This window comes from Chionomys nivalis, chromosome 5 (genome assembly GCF_950005125.1).
Source record: "Chionomys nivalis chromosome 5, mChiNiv1.1, whole genome shotgun sequence".
In the NCBI taxonomy this organism is placed as follows: Eukaryota; Metazoa; Chordata; class Mammalia; order Rodentia; family Cricetidae; genus Chionomys; species Chionomys nivalis.
This window is the reverse complement of record NC_080090.1, coordinates 68,942,274-68,953,263: the sequence shown is the minus strand read 5'-3', so window position 1 is coordinate 68,953,263 and position 10,990 is coordinate 68,942,274. Positions and strand designations below refer to the sequence as shown.

General features: G+C 46.2%; 1 protein-coding gene across 1 annotated transcript in view; it reads right to left on the bottom strand.

Moving 5' to 3' along the window:
- Positions 1 to 361: 361 nt before the first annotated feature.
- The window catches only part of C5H1orf21 (chromosome 5 C1orf21 homolog), a 205,019-nt gene continuing 194,390 nt past the window's right edge, over positions 362 to 10,990 (bottom strand). The window contains exon 6 of the mRNA XM_057769664.1: positions 362 to 9,682. Coding sequence (XP_057625647.1) covers positions 9,644 to 9,682 — 39 coding nt within the window. The 3' untranslated portion in view covers positions 362 to 9,643. The remainder of the gene's footprint in view (positions 9,683 to 10,990) is intronic.

The following is a 10,990-nucleotide window of genomic DNA, read 5'->3' as shown; positions in this document are numbered from 1 at the left end:
CCCCAGAGAATGAACATGTGGCCTCCGGGTTTTGTGTGGGCTCCACTTCCATATCTCCCGGGGGCCACCCAGGAGCACCCCATTAAACACAGCCATCTTTAATTTGGTCTGATTCGGGCTGATTGGGATTATTTGTGTCGGCAAGGATGTTTGGTGTTCTAAAAAAATACTTAGCATGTGCATTACGCCCTGTGGAAACAGAAGTACTGGAAGAAATGAAAGGGGCTCCCCTCACAAATTCAGAGTCAGGAAGAGAGAAAAGGAGGGACAAGGATATCAACAGGGTCTCACACAGACATTTCTACCCCTCCCACCCAGACCCAGGTAGAAAGAAAGGCTTAAAAAACGACAGAGCCAGGGCAACTGTTAAAAATTATTTAATAGAAACTCCAATGTCAAAATGTAACAATAAACAAAAATACACATGTATAAATATGTATATATAATTAGACTTGTATACTTTCTCAGATCCTTTTCAAAATGGAACAGAATTATCAGAACATCTTGATAGTCCAATCAAAAATAATACTCAAGCCACAGTCCACTGGTTCCATGGGATTGGTACCACTGAAGCACTCTGAGGGTTCAAGGAGTTCCATTCAGGAGAGAGTTGGGTATTGACAATGTCCTTTTCGGGAGATGCGGGAAGGAAGGTGAACAATACCCGCTCTGTACAATGTACCTGTTCTCAGCACCGGTAACCACTATTGTGTAGGGAAAGCTCTCCTGTGGGAGGGGGGGCTCAGTTATTTAAATCTAAACTGTGTGAGTTTGCATGCCCCAGATCTCTCAGATTCAAAGCTCTCAGGGATTACCTTGTGACTTTTTCCTTCTACAGGCTGAGTGCCAAACAGTGATTTGGGATGCAATCATGCTATTCTGATTTGCACCAAAGTAGTGGTATTCAAGTTGGGTATCCAACATACTCGGAGATAGATACCCATGGCCACACTTAACTGTACCAAGAGAAAATAATATACTCCTTATACACTGTTTTATGTATGGGTTTCAAAATTGTGTCCTTGTTTTTTCTCTTCTGGGTATGTCTCTTACTATAAAGTAAATGAGCGGATACCTTAACAGATTCATGTACTGGAGGGTGTACCTCACAGGGTAGCCAGGTGGGAAGGAAACAGGCCCTGACTGCCTCACAGGTCCCTGCACAGACAGCACAGCCCTTTTGTGCTCCTAGGCCCACCCCAAGCTGATTTCTCAGGAGCCCAGAAGAGCACACTAGGCTGAGGTTGAATGCTTCACCAGTAGCTTTCTCTTGAATCAAGACCTTGTTCCTAAAGAAACACTAATACCTGTGGGAGGAGCCATTCTATGGCCTTTGACAACCGGCATGGGGGCTGTTTGACCACCTCTTGGCAATGAGATGAAGATGAGTGGGGAATGAGCCAGGGCAGAAAAATGACGAGAGGGAGCCCTAATTTTCAAGTGGGTGAGCGAGAGGCCACATGTTCCATTAACTTCCAGCATCAGCATCAACAGAGGTTAGAGGTAGCATGTGGGATACTCCAGAGGGAACCACAAGATGTGAACTGCACATCCTTGGCTGAGGAGCCAGAGGACTATCTGGGAAAAGAGTGGGCGTCTGAGCAAAAAATCCTTCCCTCCAGTCTAGAAAGTGGGTGTGGATTGTAGGCATGTCTGGCTGCACCCAGATAGCTTGAAGCTGCACACCCCAAGGGCAGCAAGTTAGGCCTACCTGGGATCCCCAAGCTGAGGATCAGTGCCCTGCGGCTAGAAAAGCTGTGCTCAGCCCCAAAGCCCCCAGCATCACAGGGAACCTCACCCGTGATTCTTGCCTTGGTTTCCCAGCCATGCTGACTTATTGCTGATGTATCTAATTCTGCTTCTTCTGCCTAAAACTTCATTTTGTGTGTGTGTAAAAGGAGAGAGAGAGAGAGAGAGAGAGAGAGAGAGAGAGAGAGAGAGAGAGACCCAGTGCTGCAAACCCTGAAAAGGTTCTTTGGAAAACCTAAAAGGCACTGCTTACCTGGGGCTTCCCATGACTCACTCCTGGGGAGTGCCCCTCAATCAAAGTCCCTGCCAGGTCCTCAGCCACTGTGTAGTCTTGTGGATATTCTGCATTTACACACTGTTTATCTGTACTTTATGATTAAAAAAAGAAACAAAAAGACAAACAACTCAAAAGCAACACCCCTCCCCCAAGCCTCCGCCCCCCAACTCCTCTACTCTTGTGTCCTTGGCAAGGCTCCAGCACGTTCTTATGACCTGGCAGAGGCCTGGCTGCCTCTCGGGGTCAGTGCAGGTGAGCTAACCCAGGGAAGGCTATGCGAAGGCGCTGCCTCTGCTTAGAGTGACACACGCAACACGGAAGCCCTCGCTGATGGAGGAGTTAATTTCATTGGTTAAATAAAGAAACTGCCTCAGCCCTTTAATAGGACAGAAAATTAGGTAGGCGGAGTAGACAGAACAGAATCCTGGGAGAAAGAAGCTGAGTCAGGAGTCGCCATGATTCTCCCACTCCACACAGACGCAGCTTAAGATCTTTCCTGGTAAGCCAACTCGTGGTACTACACAGAATATTAGAAATGGGTTAGATCAATATGTAAGAGCTAGCCAATAAGAGGCTGGAGCTAATGGGCCAAGCAGTGTGTAAAAGAATACAGTTTCCGTGTAATTATTTCGGGTAAAGCCATGCGGGCGGCCAGGTGCCGGGGACGCAGCCCCGCCGCAGCTTATTACAACACCTCGCCACTTCCTAAATAGTCATTTATTTTAGGGAGCACGCTCATCTCCAGGTCTAGGTCAACCTAGTCCCAAGAGGTACTTTAGTTATTTCTCTAATGATGGGTCAGGATCAACTAGCTGTCTCCAAACCAGATCCAGTCGTGGCCAAAGACCTTGAACTCAAACAGTGTTTCGGGAAGAGAAGTTGGAAAGGGGAGAAAGGATGGCTGGGCATACATGTTTCCAGCCAGCAGCTCTGCATTTCCAAAGGAAGGCAATTCCCACTCTGGGAATGATCGCATTTAGTTCTCGGGGACACACACTGAGTGAAGAGCGCAGATTTCTGAAACTCTCCTTCGTTCTCCACGAATCCACAGCAATGCCCCGGGGCCCGGTTTGCTACCCTGTTCTCATTTTCTCTTTTCTCTGCTATTCCTAAGCTCCAACCCTTTCCCTGTAAGGAGGCCCCAGATGGCCCCCTCCACCCATGGGAAGTCCCATGTTGTCCTCTCAGAATGATTCTTCTGGTACTTTCCCTCTGTGCCCAGACAAGTAAGGATTTTGCTGCTATTTTCTGGAAGCTTCTATGCCCAAAGCTGGCTGGCTACCATTCTATCCTGACCCCACAGTATCCCTCATCTCCCTCAGGTAGATCTCCTTAGTGGTAGGTTCCTGAAGGGTGGAAATTGTTTGGTTCACCTCTGTACTGCTTGGCCATCGGCTCAGAGCTTGGAGCCTACTAGGTGTGCAAATAATCTGGCGAATGCACACTGCGACTGGAAAGGAGAGAGCTAAACTATACCACACCTAGGACAACTGATAGGTACTCTGACTCGACACATTGATAACCAAGCGTCCCAGGGGAGCTGCGGCAATGTCACAGCCAAGGCCACATGAATGGATGGGAATGTGTGAGCAATGCTATGGCTGGGCCTGGCATGCGTCTTCAGTCCCACTGTGGGCTGAGAAAGGACATGAGTCAAAGAACCCACACGGAGGCCCAGGGGAGCCCGACACATGCAGACACCAGGCACAGAAGGGCACAGGGCAAGAAGACCACGCACACACCTTGGCACTCCCAAGTCGCTAGGAGTCGCTAGGTTTTCCGGTTTAAGCGTCCTTACATTTATATGGATATTCCCCTAGACATTACTGTAGTGATTACAGAAGGGCAGAAGACAGATCCCCCACCCCCCAGCTTGTCTATGATTAAGCATTTATGTTTACTTTATCGATCTATGTTTGTGTATGTGTTAAAAGAATAGATCCAAATTTAATGTCCTAATAAGGCAACTGCCTGGGTCTTAGCCAGCAAAGCAGATAGTCATTTTTATGAATTTACATCTTTTGTTGGATGGAAAAAATATGGCTTGGAATCGCCAGCAAAACATCCCTTTGCTCACTTGCCTGTCAAAGGGGAAGGGTCCCTGAATGTCTGGACTGAAATGTCAAGCCAGGGACTGCCTTTTTTTTTCTTTTAAACTCCTGGGTCTGAGCCAAGAAGCCCTACGGTCTGATTTTCAACCCCAGAGAGCTGAAGGCAGGTCTCACTAAGTTTCTGCTGTTCTTTTTACTTTAAATCTTATTCAGTCAAATCCAAAGGCTTGATCTAAAAATAATCCTTGAGAAGGAACGAAGAATGGATTCAGGGCAAGAGACAATGTCATACAGGAGACTTCAGCCTAGTGGGACTGTCCTGACTTAGGAATTTCTCTGGCTTCCAAGAGCTAAGAGCCATTCCCACACTGCCCAGAAGGAATCTAGAAGTTGCTAGGTTAGAAGCAACCAGGATCTTGGGGACCTACTTCCCAAGGAACTTGGGCAAGAAATTCTTTGGGATCTTGCTGTGTGAGTCAAGGAGGGCATCTGTTGGTCCCTCCAGGTAGCACCTTCACCAGCTGCTGCAGAAATGGCTCATCTTTTACCCTGCGGATTTTACAGAGCTAGGAGACGAACTCTGTGGAGTTCCTGGGCTGGCCTGACCTTGGACCACAGTGACTCTCTCTAGGTCACCACTGAGTCACATCTAGGTGTGGCGCTTAAATGAGCCTGGAAAGATACAGACCCCCTACCCAGCAATCAGAAAGAGAATCATCCAAGCGTAGGCCACTAGAAAGGATTTCCACGTAAGTCAGTGGTCCAGGCATTGCCTTTCCTCCTCAGAGCCTCTCAGATCTCTCTGCAAAGGTGAGGCCTTTATCTTTCAAAGGACAAACCTCTGAAGAAACAAGCCTAGGAAAACCAGGGAAGAGCACCCAAAATGCGGTGCAGGCTGCATCTTTTCTCAGAAGCTGAAAAGATGTGTCTAAATCCCCCCAAGTCTTTCCCTTCTGAGCCCCAAAGCTCTTCTGTCACCAGCGGCCTCTCAGGGTTTGTGTGACACTCGTAGGGTTAGCGAAGGCCAAGAAAGACTCCCCATGAGGACAGCAAGCTGGTAAGGAGCCAAAGACAGACTCTAGAAGATGGGTGCCCCCAAAGGCGTTTTTTTCTTCACAGTGTTGCAAGGTGCGTAGTAATAATAGTAATTCTATACTTGAATGACATTTTTCCTTCTTTTAACATGACCATCATGGACAGATGAGTTCAACATGTAGGACACACTACTTAGAACATGTGTGTGTGTGGTAAATGGTCTGTTCTGAAGAATACATGAGCTAAAGACAGAATACTGAGGGCAGCATCTGGCACCGAGTGAGCACAAACACTGACTACTAGTTTCCTCTTCCCACTCAAGATGAAATCAGCTCTCAGATCTGACAGAGGATCTTCTGAAAACCATGGCGACACCAATGGGCCCCAGGGTTTGTCACAAGAGACATGTATTCTCCCACAGATATGTGATCTTCTTTTTCTGGAGACACGACAGTAGAAAAGGTGACTGTAGAAATCAAAGGCGTCTTCCCCATTAGAGGAAGGCACCCGTTTGTCTGCAAAAGTGATCCACAAACCTTACTCAAGGAATCCCAACCCCAGAGCAATGGCAGAGGGCTCACCCAGCTTGGAAGAGGCACACTGGGGTCTGCCGACCACCCATGACATCCTGAAGGCCCTCTTGCAACCATCTTTTCATTATGCCTTTAAAACACATAGTCCCTACCTAGTGACCATGCCTTGTTCTTCCACTGGAGTTTTAAGTCACTTAACAAAGAGATCAACTTCTAAAAAGGAGTAACGCTTCACAGCTCAGAGAGAGCTTTCTGGTGGAGAAAGCAAGGAAGGCAGAGCTTATGTGAAATTACAGAGCACAATGTGATGCCGCCCCCACCTCTTGCTTTTGAGAGAAGCCCAAGGGAGAGGATTTCGATATCCATTGTTACATCTTTTATAATGGAAATATCTGGATTTTAAAGTCTAGACTCTTTGTATTTTCTTTGGATTAAGAAAGTGATATTCCCTCTTATTGCAAAACTAACATGTTTAATGAAGTGTCTTTTCTTGGGACCAGCAGAGATGGAGCAACCTTTAAATTCTCAGCCAGCGTCTAAACAGGACTTATCTCTCTGCCACCCTGCACTGTGGGTGAGTGAGGTACTCAGGAAAGGTATACTCTCTTTTAGCAGGGCTGCAGGACCACTCCTGCTGGAACAGAAAAAAAGATGGTGATGAGGGTGGGTGGAGGACGAAGCTAAAACTCAGTGTCAGAGGCCATCCACCTGGGAGCTAGGGGCGAGGCTTACTATCCTGGGCTGCCATCTCTCTAGCATGGCCACTTGGTGCTTGGGTACACCCACGACACAGAGAACCTTTATGCCTCACAGTGGAGGAACAGACAGGCACCAGGGGGGTGGGAACCAAGGCTATTCCTGGGCCACGCGTTTCTTACTTGAGTCACCCCGGGCACAGCAGACAGGAGAGCCCTGCCACTGTGTGGCTGTTTCTGGGGGCTGACCTAGTTTTCTCATTTCTGGACTTTGTCCCTTCTTTGTCCCTAAATAGACCATAATGTCACTCTATGCTCCCACTTATGCCCGAGGCTAGAGGCCTCGTGGAGGTAAAAGCGACTTTTGAGTCTGTCTGCCAGCAAGAAACACGTACTCAATTATGAGAGCGGTACTCTGTGATCCTGAATCTCTGCCAAGCAAAAGAAAGCTGCGCACACATGGCTGAGCCTTTACAACTCTATGGCTTGGAGGACACGAGGCGTGTGTAACCCAGATGCAGATCTCGCCAGCAGACCCGCTCCACCCCCTGGCCACTAGACCAACGGCCCTAGCACACTGCCCCCCCAAAGGCTCTTCAAAACGGCTTTCTGTCCATTTTCAACAGTTTTCTTCCTGCATCCACCAAGCCAATTCCTTCCCTTCCCCCTTCCTTCCAACTCCCAAGTCCTACAGACATGACAACTAGCAAGATGCACCAGCAGATATACTGGGTAATTCTTCCCATTACGTCCTGATGTGGGGGGTAGAGTGGCTATTTTTAACTGAGATCCTTCCAGAAGGTATAGAAAAATAAAGTACAAACACAAATCACTTGACAATTTTATGATTCAAACCAACAAATGGAAAACAGAGAGTTTTGAGTGTTGCTAACATAGTTAAGCCACTTCATGCCAACCCACTCAACCATCCCATTTCTTGGACCTATTTCTAGAGGTACCAAATGTGTCTGAAGATGAAATCACTTCTGTACAGCGAGGAGGTATCCAGTGTGAAACACAGGAGACAGAACTGTGAAAACTGCTGCTTCCTAAACAGCACTTAGGGTTTTATTAACACTTGAAAGTCAGGTTCCCAAGAGACATGGGTAACATCCAAAAATGCTAAACGTGACTGAGGCAAAGGACACGGGTGTTTCATCTCCAGGTTGAGGGTGTTGACGTTCTGGGAAGACACTGTCTTAAGACACGAGCAGAGGAGTCACGTGGAAGACGTTACCATTCGTCTCGTTCTTGCGCGGTAAGAACACGAGAATCCAGAAAAGGCCGTCCACAGAACAGCGAACAAAGTCTCCAGTGAACAAGCTGAGGTGGGGCTTAGCAGTTCATTTACAGTTGAGGAAAACTATTTTTGTCCTTTGGCCAAAACCGTACAAGGGGAGGGAACTTAAAACCCTAGACTACTTGACTCTCCCTGCATTTTTCTGCTTGAAGCTGGATAAAAAAGCCTTAGCTTCTGGCTGCAACTCTATTTATGTAACAACCACAGCTGCTCCCCAAAATAGCTGCTGCTGGCTGCAAGAATTACGGAATTTTGTTGCTTACACTCGGGTCCATTTTCCATAGCACTCGGCTGCATTTTCTCTCCCTCACTTTTGTCGCCCTGGGTCTAACAGGAGATCTTGACATTCTGTGGACAGATTTAAAAGTCAAGGCTCATTTCGGCAAGAACCAATTTAGCTCCCGATTCTATTCTGCGGCGGACACCTTCTGACAACTGGGAACATCTTAACTGTCCCTCTGGTAACTATTCCACCTTCCAAAGGTGGCATTGTGGCTGATAGTGAGGCCCTGAAACTCACAACCCTCAAAATGAAAAACACAGCATTCCTGTGTGTGTGTGTGTGTGAGGATAAACCCAACCCTGGACTGCTGGCATGCTGGCATGGCATTGAATAGGGTGCCCTCCCCTGAAAGTAACAAAGAGAACCCTCATCAAAGCTATCAAACATGATAAAAAAATACAAAAGTTATTTTCTCCTTTTGATTGCTATTTACTTGTGACAATATTTGTTAAAAATATTACTTCTGTCTTTGAGAAGAGACCATTCTCTTCATATAGTATGGAAAAATAAACTCTACTGAACACGTAGTCAACACTCCCCACCACCAGGGACTTTCGGCTTCCACATCTCCAAATGGCATGACCGTGTGACTGTCCTGTTTTCCTTTAGGCAGACACCTTTCACCCATACTACTGGTGCTGGAAACACAATGGAAGGACGTGGCAAGGCTCACGTAGCATTTTGAAGGGGGAGAATTAGAAAACAGCGTGCTTTAAGACCTAATAAAACCAAAAGTCAGGTGGTTTCCAGCCCTAAGAAGTCACAGGGTTGTTCCCTCATCTCTTCTGACCACTCACAGCCCTTCCAAACCAGGCAGATATCAACAGAAGGGTGGGGAGCCATTTAGGCTGCTCATCAGTGTCACTGTGAAGGGCTTAACTTCCACACTTAGGATCATCTTAAAATGGGAGATTTCAACCTGGATGAATGGGAGAAGACAAGGATACATAAAAACAGTAAAATGTTTATTTCTTAGAAAAAAAAGTGAGGAGGAGGGATTCAAAATGATTGTGGTCACACTTCCATTTGCATCTGAGCAAAGCCAATGCTACAAGCTTCACCCTGCACTAAGAGTCCTGGTAAGTGGCACGACCTGCTGCTCACTCCGGTGTCACTTCCTGGAGTCAGGGCACAACATGCTCTTAACCAACCGTGGCTCTTCAACTTTTGAGCAGTGAAACAAGGCTCACCATGGCCACCATCCCATCTCCAAAGACCTACATTAACCAGTGAGAAGCAAGGCTCAGGCCATCTCTGGACCACTTGGAAGAGATGGATAAGGAGGAAAGAGGGGAAGAGAAGCTTGACTTCAAAGCAGAACCAGGCTAGGACTGAAGTCTGTATCAGAGTTCATCACTACATCTTATAGAAAACAGGCCGGAGAGCATCAGAAAACCAATAGTATCTTTAAGGTGAACTGCAGAATTCTGCTGCATACTTGGACACGAGAGAAGTGAAAAGTTGCAACAAGTTTTAACTAGCAGCAACAAAGAAAGTTCCAGAACAGTTTTTTTTTTTTTGTATGTGTATGTTTGTGTTTAGCAATATTCCTTTGCAGGTTCATTAAGAAACACTGTAATTTAATGGGGCATACGATATGGAACGGTCTTCGTTTGCTATAGTGCTGTTCAGTGAAGAGAACCGACCTTTGCAAAGGCTTCAACTGGGGTGTAACCTATTTACACAGTAGTAGCTCCTGGTCTGAGTAGGAGAACCGATGCTATGTAATATCCTCTTCTTCAGAACAGTAATCCCGACCCTGGCAGGAGAAAAGAAAAAGGACACGTGAATCAAAGACTCCAACCAGGGGCTGAAACGGTGACTGGTGGGCTGTTTTCTTCCAGCTTCAGTCTGCTTTGTGATGGAATCCAGGCTTCATGGGTGACCTCTGGGTGCAGAACGATGCATCAAGACCCGCGCTGGCTGGTTTTTAAGGTCCGTTTATCTCAAGGTGTGATATACCAAGCCCATAATAAGCTCTTTTAAAATGCTGGCCAGGATTTATGTCAACTTACATTACAGGCGCACACGAAATGTGGCTTACATAAATAAGTTAAGGAGATGAAGCAGCTAGGAGTCTTCTCTCTCATCAGAAGACTCAACAGTCACTCCAGCCCCACACTTAGTACTTAAAAATGCCAGAGGAGGGGGAAGTATAATCAAAGGATGCCCAAGTTTTAATTCACTCTAAGGCGGCTTAAGGGAACAGCAAACACGGATTTTTACGAACATGTGTGACAGATCTGGGGCTGTGCCTGGTCCTCATGAATGACTCCAAGGACAACAGGCTTTTGATGTGCCTGCCAGCAAGCGGGGAATGGCTGCTTCTGAGCATCTCGTATCACTCGCCACTACCGAGACACAGCTGGGACCGGGATTGAGGTTAGGTTGCCTTGATTAAGTAGCTCTCGGAGGGCAAGTCTCCAGAGGGCACAGGACAGAAACGCTTTCCTGCCTCGTCCCAATGTTTGTGAAGGCCAAGCTGTGTTATTTTGTTTGTGCCCTTCACTGAGTTTTCTTTTCAAACACAAACTAGACGCTCTACATTTGGGGAAAGGGCTCCTTTAAAAACAGAAATTTTGGCCCTATGACATATAAAAATAAGAACTTTAAACAATTTAACCACAAGTCATGTACGACAATGGATGCTCCCATAGTTTATCTTACTGAGATAAGCAAGCCATTTATCCTACACTGTTTTTTGTTAACTGTTTTACAGTGCATTTAGTTCAGAGAAGTTCAACTTAGAAATCTCATTTTTTGTAGTTGATATGCATGAAGTATTGGTAGCAAACAATTCTTTGTTTACTATGTATATACTCCTTTGATTTTAGGCTGAATTTTTACTAATATAAGTCATATTACATTAAAAACCCAGAATTTTTGGTTATTGAAGGTACTTTTCTAATCCTTTAGCCCACCATTACTTCCTGCATATTCAGTGAACTGGTTTTCTTTCAAACAAATCCAAAATTTTCTAAGTCACTGCAATGCTTTCTTTTGTTTGTCTATTTTTTTTTTTTGGTCATTTTTCGAGATAAGGTTTCTCTGTGTAGCTTTGGAGTCT